Raw genomic sequence first — 19,206 nt, 5'->3', positions numbered from 1 at the left:
TCAAAAGCATCAAGGCCATGAAAGACAAAGACTTTTCCAGAATGATGAACTGTTCCAGACTAAAGGACACTAAAGAGACATGGGAACTAAATACCATGTGTGATCTGCCCTAGCTGGTTTGGCTCAGTGGATAGAATGTTGGTCTATGGACTGAAGGGTCAATTCTGGTTAAGGGCACATGCCCAGGTTGCAGGCTCGATCCCCAGGTAGGGAGGGGGGCATACAGGAGGCAGCTGATAAATGATTCTCCCTCATTATTGATGTTTCTATCTTGCTCTCCCTCTTCCTTCCTCTCTGAAATCAATAAATATATCTTTTATAAATAAATGAATGAATGAATGCAGTGTGTGATCCTGGATTAGATCCTGGACCAAAACATTTTCCTTTTTGCTATAAAAACATTAGCAAGATAACTGAAATTTTCTGAATAAGGCTTATAGATTGCATCAGTAAAAATTTTCTGACTTTTATCTTTTTAAGATAGCTCTGTAGGAGATTATCTTTTTTTCCTTAGGAGACACACACTAAAATATTAAGGGGTATATAAAATGGCATGAGGTCTGGAATTTATACTCAAAGGTTTCAGGGAGAAAAAATATGTACATATAGAGCTTATTCTATCTTACCTCTTCCACGGGTGCGCTTGCCACGGTCTGAAGGCTTGTCCCCTTGATTGCAATCAATTCCATTCTCTTCACCTCTAACTAAGAAATAAAAGAGGGTCTCATATATAATCATACCAGACAACTATTAAAACAAGAACAAAAAGACTTTTTAAAATAGCTAAAATATAACCAAAAGGTTTTTTAAAAAGAAGAAGAAAAACAAAAGTGAGTCGCCCTAGCTGGTTTGGCTCAGTGGATTAAGCATCGGCCTTCAGACTGAAGGGTCCTGGGTTCGATTCCAGTCAAGGGCACATGCCAAGGTTTCGGGCTTGATCCCCCATGTGGGGAGTGCAGGAAGCAGCCGAACGGTGATTCTCTCTCATCATTGATGTTTCCATCTCTCTCTCCCTCTCTGAGATCAATGAAAATATATATTTAAAAAGACACCAAGTGGTTCAAAAACTGAGTAATCTTCCTTAGTTATAGGTAAAAGTTCTAAAAAGAAATTAAAATGACATACCACATTTTATTTCTTCTATTTGGACTTGGCCTCCCCTAAAGTAAGTTTGTTTCAAAAAAACACATTTGTCATTCAACTATGTAATACACCACACATTTGCTGACTAGTTAGGTTTAAGGTCTGGAAAAACATAGAAGAGCAAAACAACGCCATCAAGGAAAAAGAAATTAATGTTAGCTGAAACTGGTTTGGCTCAATGGATAGAGCGTCGGCTTGGGAACTGAAAGGTCCCGGGTTCGATTCCAGTCAAGGGCATGTACCTTGGTTGCGGGCATATCCCCAGTGGGGGGTGTGCAGAAGGCAGCTGATCGGTGACTCTCTCTCATCGATGTTTCTTTCTTTCTTCTTAATATATTTTATTGATTTTTTACAGAGAGGAGGAGAGAGGGATAGAGAGCTAGAAATGTCGATGAGAGAGAAACATCAACCAGCTGCCTCTTGCACACCCCCTACTGGGGATGTGCCCGCAACCAACATACATGCCCTTGACTGGAATCGAACCTTGGACTTTTCAGTCCGCAGACCGACGCTCTACCACTGAGCCAAACCGGTTTCGGCTCTCATCGATGTTTCTAACTCTCTATCTCTCTCACTTCCTCTCAGTTAAAAATCAATAAAATATATTAATAAAAAAAAAATTAATGTTAGAGACAGGTTTTTATAGAATTCTGTCCAGAAGATGCCAATACAGTCTTTTCTTCTCCTCGTACCTATATTGGCATTAATGATTCTATATAATATAGGAATTTTATGAGTGATATTGGCACAGCTTGCTTCAGAGGTTAATACCTATGAATTTACATAAAGGTGCCACTCCATTTAAATTTACCTCTCTTTATAATCCCAATCTCTGTGTCCTTTGTTTTCATCCACAGCATAATTTCTATTAACACCATTAGAATATTATTAATATAAAACGTTACTTTTTATTGTTACATTTCATTCTACCTCTATTAAAGGTAAGTTTTAGCCGGGACGAGTTTGGCTCAATGGATAGAGCGTCAGCTTGGGGACTGAAGGGACCCGGGTTCGATTCCGGTCAAGGGCATGTATTGTACTTTTGTTGCAGGCATATCCCCAGTAGGGGGTGTGCAAGAGGCAGCTGATCGATGACTCTCTCTCATCGACGTTTCTAGCTCTCTATCTCTCCCCCTTCCTCTCTGTACAAAAATCAATAATATATATATTTTTTTAAAAAGGTAAGTTTTAGGAGAGCAAAAATGTCTGTACCATTTATTGCTGTATGCCTGTTAAGAGTACTTGCTATACAGCAGGTACTCAATAAATATCCATGGAATAAACTAACAAAAACCTCTAAGGTCAGTGCTGGCAGACTGCTCAGCTGGTTGGAGTGTTGGTTGGAGTGCTGTCCTATAAGCCAATAGGTTGCAGGGTCCAATTCCCACTCAGTGCACATACCTAGGTTTCAGGTTTGATCCCTGTTCAAGATGTGTACAGCAGGCAAAAGATCTGTTTCTCATATCAATGTTTTTCTTTCTTTCTATTTCTCCCCCGCCCTCCCCACCACCAACCTTTCCTCTCTATCTCAAATCAATCAACATATCCTCAAGTGAAGATTTTAAAAAAGTCTTTAAGGTGATATATTTAATATTTACATTTTATTCATTCATAACTTAGCTACTTTGGTATATCTGTACAGCAGGTTGTTGTTCTTGGGTCAAATGGAAAGTACTGAGAAAATCTTTCCTATTCAGCAACTTACCATTTATTTTAACCTTTGCCTATACCATGAGGAAGAATAAAGAGCTTCATCTATCAGTGAATAAAAATTCTCCTTTAAAATTAGAGGATGTATATGATTCACAATCTTTTATATATATATATAATGTTTTTATTGATTTTAGAGAGAGAAGAAGGAAGAGCGAGAGAGTAAAACATCAATGAGAGAGAGAAGCATTAATCGCCTGCTCCCCACTGGAGATTGTACCTACAACCCAGGAATGTTCCCTGATCAAGAATCAAACCAGGAACCTTTCAGTGCAGGGGATGATGCTCAACCAACTGAGCCATACTGGCCAGACAGAAGGCAGTGATAATACACACAACTTAATTAACTAACTACAGCCCTGGTCAATGCTGATATGAAATTGCATCAATTACTAAATTAACTAAGTAGTTCATTAGAACCCAAATGTAAATTGTAACAGCAAATGGTGCATTGAGGGAGTAGATTTATGGACATTCTTTGGACCACTCTTTCAGCGTGCATGAAAATTTCCATCATAAAAAGTTCAGGATAAAGATCTATACTTACACTCTCTCCCACGATTGCCACCTCTTCCTTTCCGGTTGTTGTTTCCACGTCCACGACTCACTTCTCTCTCACTTCTCTTCTCTCTATTCTCTTTGTTTTCTGAACTTTCTTTTCCAAAATTCTTCTTCTTCCCCCCTACAGTCTCCCATGAAGTCTACCGAAGATAAGAGTTGTCATTCAAAGAGTGTACAATTACTAAGAGTGTGTGCATATATCTTCCAAACCTAATTATCCATGCCTTGTAGCTTGCTTGTCTACCATTTTAATTCTTTTCCATATAGTTCTACTTTCCAATGCTAAAGACAGCAAATCTCTTGCTAAGCTCCTTTGCTATATAGAGCACAAAAGATTACAGCAACTAGCTGAATTGATAACATACTCTGTTGTTCTACCACAAAAAAGCCTTTTTCTATGCTAATTTGTGAGTAAGGTAAATGTTATTTCTCCCATTTCCCACCCGAAGCTACCCTCACCTACTTCAGTAGTAGGGCTTAAGTCTATTAAATATATAGATTAGCTCAAAGATTACAAAGGTTCATAAAATGATGCCCTAAAATTTCCCTATTCAGTTACCCAAACTATAAAAAAAATTTAATAGACAAAATTTTGGTTTAGTTTTTTTAAGTACCTGAAATTTAAACCTCAAAGACCTATTCCAATGAGAAGTCAATGATTTATTTATAAAACCTTCCTTCTCCATCTCTCCTCTAATGGTGATACCAAATCAAATCATACCATAAACAGGATGGGGCAAAAGTAGGTTTACAGTTCAGTATACAAAACAGAGTTTATTTTTATTGATTTCAGAGAGGACGGGAAAGGGAGAGAGACAGAAACCTCAATTATGAGAATCACTGATTAGCTGCCTCCTGCACACTCCACATTGGCGATCAAGCCCACAATATAGGCATATGCCCTGAATTGAACTGTGACCTCCTGGTTCCTAGGTCAATGCTCAACCATGGATCCATGCTGGCCAGGCTTTCATGGTTTACTTTAAATGTTCTAGCTTCTAGCTGAAATCACACTAATGTTAGATATTAATATTAAAGAAAACTGGCAGCCGAGACCGGTTTGGCTCAATGGATAGAGTGTCGGTTTGGGGACTGAAGGGTCCCGGGTTCGATTTCGGTCAAGGGCATGTACCTTGGTTGCGGGCACATCTCCAGTGGGGGGTATGCAAGAGGCAGCTGATGGATGACTCTCTCTGTTCGATGTTTCTAGCTCTCTATCTCTCTCCCTTCCTCTCTGTACAAAATCAATAAAATATATTTTTTTAAAATAAATAAATAAATAAATAAATGTTCTAGGTCCTAGCTAAAGTATTTACATAATATTCCTCCTCCTCACCTCCAATTAATTCTCTACCCCAGTCAGAAGGTATTCCTTATTGCTTCTGGTTAGCCATGCTGCACACGGCAACCAGGTCAGAGACAAGGCCAACAATATGAAAGTAAAGATGCACCACAAAATAATCCTAAACAACTTTCCCTCTGCTTCTGCATTTCCCCTACAGTCCTCTTATCTCCAATCAAGCATACACCTTTTGTGTCTGTATTCAAGCACTAATTTGTTTTCTGATCTTTGAAGAAAACAAGCCAAATCTGGCTACCACTGTGTGATTTCTAAGTTCAAGCAGAAGACAAAAAGACATTCTTTTTTTTCTTTTTTTTTTAGAGCAAATCTCACTGCTTCTAATTCTATTCTTTTTTTTTTAATATATATATTTTATTGATTTTGTACAGAGAGGAAGGGAGAGAGAGAGAGAGAGTTAGAAACATCGATGAGAGTCATCGATCAGCTGCCTCTTGCACACACCCCTACTGGGGATATGCGCGCAACCAAGGTACATGCCCTTGACCGGAATTGAACCCGGGACCTTTCAGTCCCCAAGCCGACGCTCTACCCATTGAGCCAAACCGGTTTCGGCCAAAAAGACATTCTTGATGTAACATTCAAACCAGAACACCTCCTTCGGATTCAGTCCCAGGGGAGAAATTAAAACTCAATAAACCACAAAGAGAGAACTAGACGTTTTAGACTTAAAAATTCAGCCGAGACCAGTTTGGCTCAATGGATAGAGCATGTACCTTGGTTGCGGGCATATCCCCAGGGGGCGTGTGCAGGAGGCAGCTGATCGATGACTCTCTCTCATCGATGTTTCTAGCTCTCTATCTCTCTCCCTTCCTCTCTGTACAAAATCAATAAAATATATTAAAAAAGAAGAAAAAAGAAAAATTCACCCGACTACCACAGAAAAGAATGAAATCTGCTGAATGTAAAGGAAAAGTAGCAGAAAGTAGTATCCTGCCCTATCTCTACGATAAAAAAGAAATAGGTGCTCTAATTAATAATTTAAATATATTTCATTTGTGCATATTATTTTTATAAAAAGGAAAGTCCATTAGTTCATTTGGAAAATAACAGCCATTCTACAGTGAATCCATTAGCAATGAGGCAAACACATTCCCCATATTTAAAAAACAAAACAGTAAATACATGCCTATTAGCAAACAAAAGCTATTCAAAGTTTTATTTCATCACTTAACATTATATATTTTCCCAACAAACTGACATATTTTGTGGTTTATCATGTGGACCAGTGTTATTTTGCATGGAATTTTACCCACAAATACTGCTTATGTTCAAATAGCGAAAGATTTTCCCAAGTACCTAATAACTACAAAATTCATTTTTCTTGTTTCAGATTAAAAAATATACTCATTTTACATTTCACCTTGTCATGGCAGTTCATTTTTATACAACCTGACTCTAATGCAGCCTATCCCTAAAACTGAGAGCATGATTAAACCTGAATACTGACAAGAAGCCACTTTTCCCCCCCTTTTAATCCTTAACCAAGACATGTTTTTGTTTTGAGAGAGAAAGAAAGAGATAGGTAGGTAGGTAGGTAGGTAGATAGAGAAAGAAAGAGAAAGAAAGAGAAAGAAAAAGAGAAAGAGAAAGAGAGAAAGAGAGAAAGAAAGAGAGAAAGAAAGAGAGAAAGAAAGAGAGAAAGAAAGAGAGAAGAGAGAAAGAAAAAAGAGAGAAAGAGAAAGAAAGAAAAGAAACGAGCGACTAAGAGCAGCGCGCGCAAGCGAGCTCCCGCGCCCAAAAGAAATCCCCGCAAACCCGCACAGACTCCCGCACCCGCCAGCCTCCCGCCCGTCACCCGCATCAACGACCGCCACCCATCAATTGGCTGCCTTCTGTACATGCCCAGTCCAGGGATCGGGGACTGAGCCCAAGTCTCAGTATACACCCTGACCAGGAATCAATCCAGTAACCCTTCAGTGCACAGGATGATGTTCAACCAACTGGGCAAGGAAAGCACTTTTTGATGGGTCATCTTTGTACCCCTTTTTCAATAAGTCATTATCTGTTTTAATCTACTCGGAAGAGATTTCCTCAACTTAAAAATACAAATGAAATATTGTGCAATCTCTCCACACAGGAATCAAAAGATTAGTGCTGGCAGCTGCCTGGTGTGGCTTTAGTTGAAGCCTTCCTAAAAGTGTGCCTGCACATTCCTAAAACTTTCTAAGCTAAAAAACACACAGAAGAAAAAAAAGAAAAAGAAAAACATTAAAAAACTTTTCTCCTTTTATATATCTGTTGAACTGTCATGAAAAATGTGTCTGTAGAATATTCACACAGAAATAGATATACCAGCAAATCCTGGTTTTCTGTTAGTCTAGAGATATAAGGAGTAGTAAGAGGTGACGACTGAGATGAAGAAACATGAGCAGTGGAGCCAAGAGAAGTTTTTTCAGGTGGTGAAAATATCCACAGGCCCAGAGAATTTTGGAAACTGTGTAAGGCTGGAGTAGATGACCAAGTTCTCATTCCAGTCTTCAGATTCTACGACTTCATGAAGAAACCATATATAACAAAAACAGTCATTTCAGGTTAGTATTCTTTCTGGAACTTAAAACTAATATGGAATGGCACCCACAATTCCCTCCATCCCCACCCCCATATAAGGTGAAGTTTAAAATGAAATATGGGGTTGGAAACAAATCGTAGCACTGCAAATCATTGAATAATACTTAATAATCTTACCGTGTCTGAATTCCCTTCCAGCAATATATTGATAGCTTTGTTCACATCTCCATTACAGTCATGTAGGGCAACTATGCATTCATCCTGATTTTTTCCTGTCACTTCCATAAGCTGTTGAAATTATAAAAACATGGTTAGGGAGACCCCAAAAATGGTGCTTGATATTTTAAGATTCTTCTCCATAAAGACAGAACTTACGCAGTACTTCTACACTCTGAGCTTTTACCTGTTTTGTTTGTGGCCACCAAACGTCTTTTCACTAATATTAGTCAAACTACAAATCAACCCTCCTTCAAGATGAGCAAAACAAATTATTAATCAGCAGCATACACATGTATATCAACATCCTTAGAATACTCTGGATCAGTTATTGTCTACTCAAACTTGGTCCATAGCCAGCATTCCTAAAATTCTAAACTACACAAATATTAAGATGGACTTTATGTTTCCCAAAGACCACGTATATGTTAACATTTGTTAACTGATCATTGAAACACCCTTATTTTGCCTAATCTGATTGCTCTTTGTGATGAAAATATTAAGCAGTTTAATTTCTCTTGTTATACAGAATGCACCAAAGGAATTTCTTCAATTATGTCAAACATAGCAATCTGTGGAATCTGCTTGACAATATAGTATGTGTAGGAGTGAGTTTTGTGATCACGGCAGAATTCCCTGTGAGAACTTAGATATTATAACTTATATATGTTATAATCCAAATGGTAATAGCTTATGTAGGGAAATTTGTCCATGTGCAAAACAGATGGACTGGATATTCTTTTCTTTTTTTTAATATATATATATATATATATATATATATATATATATATATATATATATTTAATATATTTTATTGATTTTTTTACAGAGAGAAAGGGAGAGAGCTAGAAACATTGATGAGAGAGAAACATCGACCAGCACCGGGGATGTGCCCGCAACCAAGGTACATGCCCTTGACCGGAATCGAACCTGAGACCCTTCAGTCAGCAGGCCGACATTCTATCCACTGAGTCAAACCAGTCAAGGCCACATCAATGTTTCTCTCTCTCTCTTTCCTTCTCCTCTCCTCCTCCCTTCTCTTTACTCTCTCTAAAACAATGGGAAAAGTATCCTTGGGTAATTATTTTTAAAAAAATACTTTTAAAAATACTTCAGTGATTGGATCAGTAAGAGACAGAACTAAAGAGCACTTAAAACTCTGAACTCCTGAACCAATGCTCTTGCTTGTGTATCTGCTATGCTATTCAGATAAAATATAATTTGTAGTATGTCTTAAATTGTATATAAATATCATTCCAGAGAATGAAGCCTATCATTTTTAATAATTCTTTTTGTGACTATCCAAAAATATCATTAGTCTGACAAAAGAAACTATAAGAAAGAACAAAGTTTACATAGTAAAGTGCTAAGGAGTTCACTGTGGGATGTTCACTCCAAGGAGCAATTCTGGTAGAGCACTGACATATGAACCAGGAGGTCATGGTTATATTCCCAGTCAGGGCATATGCCCAGGTTGAGGGCTCCATCCCTAGTAGGGGGCAACCAGGAGGCAGCTGATCAATGATTCTCTCTCATTATTGACGTTTCTATCTCTCTCCCCCTCCCTTCCTCTCTGAAATCAATAAAAATATATTTAAAAATAAAATTAAAATCTCTAGTAAAATTTTTTTTAAAACATTAACAAAAATAGGTAACATCCTTTGCCAGAAACATACCTGTTTAACTTTAGCTTCAAATTCCAAATCATTTTTATCAAAGATCACCTGAGCGAGACGCATCTGTTCAGCTGTTACCTGGAAAGTACAAAAAAAAAATGTTAAGATTTGAGTACAAAAATATGTTAAATGCCAAACTCTGCTGCAAAACGAATAAAAACTCTCTAGCACTCCAGCAACTACGGTAATAGAAAACATACACAACCCGTACCCATAAGGTAAATTAAATATCAAATTAAATAATGTAAAGGTCCTATTTACTTGGCCAAATGACCTAAAGTTCTTACTCATCTTCATTGGACTCATTTGAATTTTCTTCCCCCTGGAGAGATGGGAGTAGCCAGAATAAGAGAAAGTGGAAGAACAAGGAACAGTGAAAAACAACTGCCAGGACTATCAGAACAAAAAAGCTCCTCTGTCAACTCTAAAAAGGTATCATGGTCAGTTTTTAAAAGGCTAGATTTATCTAAGTAAAAGTTACTATTTTTAATTGCAATAAAAAATGATTAAGAAAAAAATTAAAGACACTTTCAAACATAAAATTAGTCACCTCTGCAGAAAACTCTTTTCCAGCTGATTTTTAAACTCAAAATCCTTTTTAAAAAATCCAAGTTACTTAATTACGTATTGTGGTTTCATTTTATGGTGTTTTTAACAAATAATAAATTAAAAGGTATGGAAAAAGTTATACTCTTGTGAGTGAGTTAATAATAATAATATACCAATTTGGTTTATTAGCTTTGACAAAAGTACTATGGTTATGATAACAGGGAAACTAGGTGAGGGCTATATAGGAACTCTCTCTTCTATTTCTGCAACTTTCTGATAAATCTAAAATGACTCCAAAACGGTTACCCTTGTTAGCTAAAATTTATACTAACTCCCAAAATACATGTTTAAAAAGTTAAACAGTTCAAATTACTGAATAATCCTCGCAAGAACTAATAATGGACAACTTTCTTTTCTCTACTTTAAGTACATATATATTTCAAATAACCCCTAGTCTTTATATAAGATCCAGCTAGCTTTGGCTTATTCCCTCCAATCTAATGGCCAATCCTTTCATTCCTATATATGCCTGCCTATTGTCACCTCAGTTGAACCACTACAGTGCTACACCATTCCAACCAGAAAAATGTTTGTATAGAAACTCTGTGTCTTCTCATGTAGCCAATTTAACCTCAGTACTACCCAGTGTATATTTATAGGGCCTTACATATACTTTCACTATACCTACCTGCATGTTAGACCAGTGGTCGCCAGCCTTTTGGACCTCATGGACCACCTGTTGGTGATCACTGCATTAGACAATCATTTCCCTGACCCATAACCAACTGAGAAGTCCCAGTGCTGCAGGCAAAAGGACCAATGACATGAAATAATTGAAAAAGGAAAAATCAAAGGAGATGAGCTCCGAAAACATGGCACTTTCTCATGATACATTTGGGTTATAGGTGATTGGAAACATTTTATGAATGAAAGTAAATCATTGGTGCCCCTAAAGTTGAAAGCCTACATGATTAATTTGTATCCATTGTCCCAATTAACAATATCTTGCACTCTGAGTGTCAAGACTAAATACTGTCTCTTACTCATATTCATTCAGCCCTACTCCATTCCAAGCACACTAATACTCACTGTTTCAAACAAATTTTCTTAAATTACAAAATTTTCATATACCCCACAAGAAAATTACTGTGACCAATGATATAATCATCTAGTATCAAAAATATTTATTTGGCATATACTTGTTTTTCTGATAAAAACAAAAACAGAATATAAACACATTACTTTGTAGAAAAACACACAATTTATTGTGAATATCTATTAGCATAATGTTTATTGGCTACCTGGATAGGTCTTGCATTTTACTAATTTTTTATTACTACCTAAAGAGTATAGAGATCAAATTTATACCTAATTTGTATATATAGCCACGATATATGAATGTATATGTTTCAAAGGGAGATATACTATATACTATAAACACAATAAAGATCCAATTTATACCTAATTTGTTTATACATTCATAATATATGGGTATATAGGGTGTCCCCCAAAAATGTATACACACACTTTGAATTATAATTAAAATATATTTCATTCCAAAGTTGACACTATTTCACCCACACAAGTCATTCACTATTCATTACCATATGTAAGGTAAATATTGTACCAATTACTTAATTTATTCAGACTTAGTTTTTTAAGCTTAAGTACTATGACTCAAATATGCTTTGTATTTTAATTCAATGATATCATCTGTTTTATTCTTGAAAGGGTTCAGACCATCTAGAAATAACTTCTGAAAGCACAGCTGATGCACTTAATAGCTGTTTAACAAGTACAGTTTTGCAATACTAGCATAGAATATTAATGAAATATAAAGTGTTTTCAATTAGGCCTTTAAATATTTTTACCTTTGCCAATTACCCTAGCCAAGAAGAAAATTAGCTCTTTCCTCCCGCCCAAGACACCAAAAGGAAAGACGACTAAGGAGAAGGTGTTTGCAGGTCTCTGCTGTTGTGGAGAAGCAGGCCAAGGAAGTGGTAAATCCCGTTTGAGGAAAGGCCCAAGAATTAACCCAAAAGACACCTCATCCATTTTGTCAAGTGCCCCCCTCACATTCAGTTGTAGCGGCAAACGGCCATTTTTTAAAAGCATCTAAAAGTACCTCCTGCCATTAACCAGTTCACCTGGGCCTTGGGAGGGCCAAACAGCAACTCTAGTGCTAAAGCTGACCCACAAGTACAGAATCAGAGACAAAGCAAGAAAAGAGATTGTTGGCCCAGGCTGAGAAAAAGCTGTCAGGGAAAGGAGATTTCCCCACCAAGGAGCCTCCTGCCCTTTGGGAGGAGTAACACTGTGACCACCCTGGTGAGAACAAGAAGGCACAGCAGATCAACAATTGCACATGATGTGCATCCTGCCTGCCCTGTGCTGTAAGATGTGGGTTCCCTACTGCATTATCAAGGGGAAGGCCAAGCTAGGATGTCTAGTCCACAGGAAGACCTGCACAACCGTCACCTTCACACAGAAGACACAGGTGCTCTGGCTAAGCTGGTGGAGGCTATCCAATTAGATATGATGAGATCCGCTCTCAATGTGGATGCAACATCCTGGGTCCCATTGCTAAGCTGGAAAAGGCCAAGGCTAAAAAGCTGACCACCAAGCTGGGCTAAGTGTACATTGTTGAGTTTTCTGAACATAAAAGTAATAGAAATTACCCTTTAGTCAGGAAAAAAAAGAAAATTAAGCATGAGATAAACAAACATAGAGTATGATAAAAAAATTTTTAAAAAATTGCCAGGCTGAGCCCAAACAACTGAGAAGAGGTCTGTATAGCTTGTGAAATCAAGAGGAATAAGCAGAATCAACTGGTAATTCGAAGTTAAACATTAGTGCACCTTCTCCTACAAGCATCAGTGACATTAACACAACTGTCAAGTTGAAAAATTCTTGCCAAGAAAAGCAGCATTACTAATATCTTCCTCTGGATCTCTCTTCCATTCATTTGGCTTATACTGAGCTAACCTACTTTTATAATAAAGTGTTGATAGCTTTTATAGTATGTTAGGTCTTATAAGGCAATATAATTCTTAACAGCCATTTTGTAGGCTTCCCCGCCAGAGGAGAACAAAGACCAGGAAGACTTGTTGGGCAATGAAATGCCGGACACTAGGAATCAACCACAGAAGGAACTAAAAATGCCAAGAAGCACCCAATTGCACATTCCCAGTCCTGTTGACCCAACCCCACCGCCTAAACCCATCAACCAAGACCCCACAACTCACCGACTACAAATCCTTCCCACCAGTGCTACATACAAAGAAGAGTCTCGGTCGCCGAGGGGCTGCTAATTGACCCAATACTCCTTAGCTCAGTGCTGTATAGCCCTTCCCTTTGGATATCCCTATCCCCTTTCCTTTAAATAAATAAATTAAATTTTTCTTTATTCACCACCTGAGATTCCTATTTAGGCTGCCCACACACCATCAACTTTAACCTTTCATAGTACACTCAAATGTTTGTTGTTGGACGTCACCCAGAAAATTTGGAAAATATAATAAAGCTGGATTAAGTCATCCTTTTGCACATCACCCAAAGATAAATATCATTAACACAGTCTACTAGTATTTACAGGTAAAGAAGCACCACATCTGCAACTTATTCTTAAGAGGTTTAGAGGAAAAGGAGCATGTAATTCGTCCTTTGTACCAGGGAGAAAAAGATAACTGTTAACATCTGGAGATCTAAAAAGATATTTAGGAATAATATGTACAACTCAAAGTTTTTTTCTAACTCTCAAAGCATGATTTTACTAGTAAAAATCTGAGGTTCATCTCTTACCCCTTGCAACAGCATGGATGGACCTGGAGATTATCATGCTAAGTGAAATAAGCCAGTCAGAGAAAGACAAATATTACATGATTTCATTATAGGTGAAATGTAATAAACAAAACAAACTAATGAAAAAAATGGGTCCAGAGGCATGATGCATGAAACAGACGGACAGATCTCAGAAGGAAGAGGTAGGTGGGAGGGTAGGGGAGGTAACAGGAAGAAATCAACCAAAGAACGTATACGAATATACGCACAGCCCATGGTCAGAGACAACAGTGTGGTGAAGGCTTGGGGTGGGTTGAGGCCTGGGTGGAGGGAGACAAAAGGAGGGAAATGAGGGACATCTGTAATACTGTCAACAATAAAAAATAAATTAAAAACAAAAACAAAAACTGAAGTTCAAAGATACTTCAGTATAAACTAACTAGTAAAGTGGCAGAACAAGGGCCCAAACTCAGGTTTATTCAGATTCAGGAGAGCTCATGGATTTCTCTCTTACAACCTGCTACCTAGATAGGTTCTCAGAATTCCTCTATGGACATTTAGAATTGGGCAATAAACATCTTACAAAAAAAAAGCCTCCCCAATAAGGTTTTTCCTTAGGATATATTTCCCAGCATGGGATTAATAAATAAATGAACACGCACAAATTTATTACTATATAATACTATTTTGAGAAATTCTCACAAATAGTTTTATAAAAAGAAAAATTAGTTATCTAAGGGCCTAGAAATCCTTCCCACAACTCAGCTGGCAGTTTTTCTTCTAATCAGAGAAAATGAGTCATCCCCAAAGGGCCCCCAGAAAAACTTTTAGTGACAATCATCGGGAAGAAGGGAGTCCTCCCTCCTCCAGTCTAGAGAATCTGATTCTCTGGAAATCAGCCCAAGGAATTTACTTGAGTGGGAAACAGACATTTTACATTTCCAACACATTTTATTTGACCCTCCTTGAAAAGACAAGCATTTAATCCTTACTGATTTGATAAACAAATAAAATTTGTCTTATTATTTCTTTCATTATTAGCAGGGTTGCACCTATAATTGTTCATAACTTGTATTTCATCTTTGATAAGAGGCTATTCATGCTCTGGCTGCTGTGTTTCAGCTGGCTGAGGTGTCATCCCCAGGGTCACAGGTTCGATTCCCAGTTAAGGGCACTACTCAAGTTGTGGGTTTGATCCTTGGTCATGATGCATATGAGACAACCAATCAATGTTTCTGTCTCTCTTATTTCTCCTCTCTCTTTCTCCCTCTCCCTCTCTCTAAAATCAACCGAGTCACCCAGCTAGGGCATACTATCTGCTTTTTAAAAATGAGATTTAAAATCCTGATGTTTCCTACAAAGAAGAACATTAAAGCACAGGTGCTCCCTTAATTTCCACAAGACTTCCACAAAAACTTACCTGTACTACTTGTTTCTGTAGTTGTGTTGCCTGTGTCGCTGAAATCTGTGTTTTTTCCCGAGCACCGCGGGAACGGTCACTGCTCACCGAAGTCATCATATACAGTATATACAAAATAACGTGTTTACAAAATAGAAAATCTGCAACAAAACAGGCATGGTGAGCAAAACTTGCAAATCATAGTAAACAGCAAGAATAAAACACAAGGCAAGGAGAAAGCATGAGATAGATCAAAGGTTCTCTAGAATACAAATTCTCAAGAAAACAACCAGTTAGGATTTTAGATTTTCCTGGCAGCACTTAAGCCAATTTACTAATGCAATTTAAAGTCTAAGGTTTACAAGTACAACAATTCTAAACAAAAATCTCAAATACCATGAATTTTATTCAGCAATTATTTTACCACTATACTGCATGTAGTTTCTACCACATGTAGTTTTATGTGCTCTTCCCATTTGCAGTTGGTATTTGAACACAAAAAACTGCATCCGGCCAAAATTTTACTTGGCAATAATCCAATTCAAAATGTGATATCCAGGAACAAGACATACCAAATGGCAAAAGCCTCTTATAAACAACAAATCTTGTATAAAACTAAGTGAAAAACTGCCATTCTCGGAAGCATTATCCCAGCTTCCCAGCTTCCCAGCTTCCCAGCAACGATCGACAGTTTGGCACAAATAAACTCACAAAAATTCTCAAAAATAACAAGTCTTCAAAGGAGATAAAACAATAGTGCATCTATTTTTACTTTATTCAACAAGTATTTACTAAATACCTACTTATCAAGCATGTAAAAAATATAATATGCCACCAAAACATGATTATAATAATGAAATGCCACTTCACTCCCATTAGGATGGCTAATAAAAAATCATTTTGGCAAGGATGCAAAGAAATTAAGAACTCTTAAATATGGCTGTTAAGAATGTACAACATTATAGTAACTACAGAAAACAACAAGGAAGTTACTCAAAAAATAGAATTACATACTAGATGGTCCAGTAATTCCACTTCCAGTAATACAAACGAGACAAATTGAAAGCAGAGTCCTTTATTATTATTGTTGTTGTTATTATTGACAGTACTATAGATATCCCACTTTTCCCCATCCTTTCCCCCCTCCAACCAACTGCTGCCCCACCCCAGGCCTTCTCCACACTATTGTCTGTGTCCATGGGCTATGCATATACAGACAGTCCTCAGGTTAGTATGTCGTTTTGTGGTTATGTCACCATCTTCCCTAGGGGGCCAGCAGTCGGATATTCCCTGAGGAGTCCCAGACTGGAGAGGGTGCAGGCCAGGCTGAGGGACACCCCTTCTCCCCTCCCCCTATGCACGAATTTTGTACACCGGGCCACTAGTTAAATAAAACAAAATGAGAATTTTTTTTTACAAGAGTGCCATCTGGTGATGAAAATCTGCATGTACAGAAATAAACTTAAGCTAAGTTGAATGGATGCCAAGATTTTGGGTTTTTTTTTAATTAATTTACTGGGGTGACATTGGTTAATAAAATTATATAGACTTCAAGTATACTTTTGAAACGAAAAAAAGTAAACCAAAAATCGGGGGCAAAAGACCAAAATTGCACAAAAATTACCTGTAGATCTTGCTGTAGATCTTGACAGCAAAGTAAGTCTTTTCTTTGAAGTGGGGGGGTAGTCTTATACAGCGAATATAGGCCTAAACCTATGATTTAACTGTAAAATTAGGGGTTGTCTTATATGCCGGAAAATACAGTATGTCATCTATATATTGCATTGTGTGCCCAACCCCAAAGTAAAATAAGAGTGAGCTGAAACCAGTTTGGCTCAATGGATAGAGCGTCAGCCTGCAAACTGAAAGGTCCCAGATTCAATTCCAGTCAAGGGCATGTACCTGGGTTGAGGGCACATCCCCAGTGGGTGGTGTGCAGGAGGCAGCTGATCGATGTTTCTCTCTCATCGATGTTTCTGACTCTCTATCTCTCTCCCTTCCTCTCTGTAAAAAATCAATAAAATATATATATTTAAAAATAAGTTTTCTGATTTACAAAAAAACTTTTAGTCTGAGTAGCCTTGCTACTCCAACTAAATATTTTAATGTAATGTGCCTGAATCCTCACTTGTCAATCAGAAGAACCATAAGCTCTTTTTTGTTTCAAACTACTAAAATTTTGCTAATTCGCTACCTTAATAAAAAGACTTTATATTTCCATTCTAATCATCAATCCACATTTGATAATGAATAATTCATAGTAATGGCCCCTGTTCCATGGCTGACCCAGGACAATTGCCTTGTGAAACATGAAAAGTACATTGCATACTTTAAATGTAATTATTATTTTGGGGGAATAATCATGTTTCTCTTTTAATTAAGGTTCATTCTGGGTTATATATTCATAAATTGTTATTACAAAAGGCCACTGACATAAATATTGAGAATGCAATCCTAAAGAAAAAAAACACCTTAAATAATGACGACCCCAGAATATGCTTCTAAAGGATGCTTGCTGAACAAATTCAGGCTACCTTATTTTCTGTCAACATGGTTATCCACACTAACACTGAAATGTCAGAATAGCTTAATTCCTATTCATAAAAAAGTTTTAATGCTTAAGACACATGTGTCAAACACAAGGCCCGCGGGCCAAATCCGTCCCGCCAGGCCTTGCAATGTGGCCCGCACCGCGCTGTCATCACTGCACTCCGCTGCGTTTCCATCACAATGACAGTTTATGACTGTTCAGTAAACCATTCGGCCCACGATTTAGGCTGGATTTTAGATTTTGGCCCCTTCTCTGATTGAGTTCGACACCCCTAGCTTAAGATATTTAGCAAAAAACTTCGAGTTTACAATGCAAGCATGTGGGGAAAGGCAGGGAGGTGCTTCAAATTTTCATATATTAATTCTATTTTATTTTTTCATTATAGTTTGATTTTTCAGGGAGGAAGGGAAGAGTAGGAGAAATACCAATGACAGAGAATCTGGACTGGCTGCCTCCTGCACACCCCACTACTGGGGATTGAGCCCACAGCCTGGATATGTGCCCCTGACCGGAATTAAACCTGGGACCCTTTAGTCCACAGGCTGACGCTCTATCCACTGAGCCAAACTGGCTAGGGCCATAAATTAATTTCACATAAAACTTCTAGAGACAATGAATTCATAAATCAAGGTAAGAGCATAAGTTACCAAAATTATCAACATCCTTAAAAACTGTTGCCACCAATGAACTAGACTAGGGGTGTCGAACTCAATCAGAGAAGGGGCCAAAATCTAAAATCCAGCCTAAATCACGGGCCGAATGGTTTACTGAACAGTCATAAACTGTCATTGTGATGGAAACGCAGCGGAGTGCAGTGATGACAGCGCGGTGCAGGCCACATTGCAAGGCCTGGCGGGACGGATTTGGCCCGCGGGCCTTGTGTTTGACACATGTGAACTAGACTATAAAATCAGTACCTTTAACTAACATACTGTCACATGGGAAAACTCTATGACTTCTTTTCTGGAAACAGAATTATATACAGTAAAAAGTAAGGCTTCTATAATAACCACCCAGTTGCCAAACCATAGGAATTCAGTTTCCACTTGTTTTCCATCAGTCTCCATTCCCAAGAGTTCTACTACCCTGGAACAGGTTCCAGCAGAATTCTTAGAATAGAAACAGATAAGAGCAAGAGATTCTAAAAATAATTCATTAGAATCTCAAACATACGTATCACAGGTTCTTGAGCTAAAGAAAGTACCAGGTTATTTCAACCTACCCAATCACATTTTAAAACCCATATTCATCTCACCTCATCAAACTAAATTAATAAGATGTGACAGTTTTTTTTTTTTATTATTTTATTGATTTTTTACAGAGAGGAAGAGAGAGGGATAGAGAGTTAGAAACATTGATCAGCTGCCTCTTGCACAAGGTACATGCCCTTTCTTGACCAGAATAGAACCTGGGACCCTTCAGTCCGCAGGCCGACGCTCTATCCACTGAGCCAAACTGGTTTTGGCCAGATTTTAACACAGGTAAGAACTGCTACTATATACATCTTTAGCCTCTTTTTTAATTTTTTTAAAGTTTATTTGAGCTAAATTGACAACATGCCAGGGGAGCAAGATTTTAAATGCTCTCACCTTTATCCTCTTTAAAAACAAAAATCAGCAAAAAAAATTATATAAAGCTTCCTAGATTACTTACAAATACAATAATGGCCTAAATTAGTTGTAATAAAACAGCTGAGTTTTCAAGTGATTCTCAGCCTTTTTCTGCAGAGAAAATTCACTTATTCATTCCT

At 37.6% G+C, this 19,206-nt stretch overlaps 1 protein-coding gene and 1 pseudogene across 9 annotated transcripts in view; one reads left to right on the top strand and one right to left on the bottom strand.

Moving 5' to 3' along the window:
- The window catches only part of UBAP2 (ubiquitin associated protein 2), a 71,723-nt gene that overhangs the window by 41,016 nt on the left and 11,501 nt on the right, over positions 1 to 19,206 (bottom strand). For all 9 annotated transcript variants that reach the window (XM_045580053.1, XM_045580056.1, XM_045580054.1 and 6 more), the window contains exons 2-6: positions 14,927 to 15,066; positions 9,178 to 9,255; positions 7,463 to 7,573; positions 3,401 to 3,554; positions 627 to 704 (exon numbers count right to left, since the gene is read on the bottom strand). In XM_045580053.1, coding sequence (XP_045436009.1) covers positions 627 to 704; positions 3,401 to 3,554; positions 7,463 to 7,573; positions 9,178 to 9,255; positions 14,927 to 15,025 — 520 coding nt within the window. In that variant the 5' untranslated portion in view covers positions 15,026 to 15,066. The remainder of the gene's footprint in view (positions 1 to 626; positions 705 to 3,400; positions 3,555 to 7,462; positions 7,574 to 9,177; positions 9,256 to 14,926; positions 15,067 to 19,206) is intronic.
- On the top strand, positions 9,508 to 12,402 carry LOC118716663 (annotated as a pseudogene).

Source organism: Pipistrellus kuhlii, unplaced genomic scaffold (genome assembly GCF_014108245.1).
Source record: "Pipistrellus kuhlii isolate mPipKuh1 unplaced genomic scaffold, mPipKuh1.p scaffold_m20_p_12, whole genome shotgun sequence".
In the NCBI taxonomy this organism is placed as follows: Eukaryota; Metazoa; Chordata; class Mammalia; order Chiroptera; family Vespertilionidae; genus Pipistrellus; species Pipistrellus kuhlii.
This window is presented reverse-complemented; position numbering and strand designations above follow the sequence as displayed.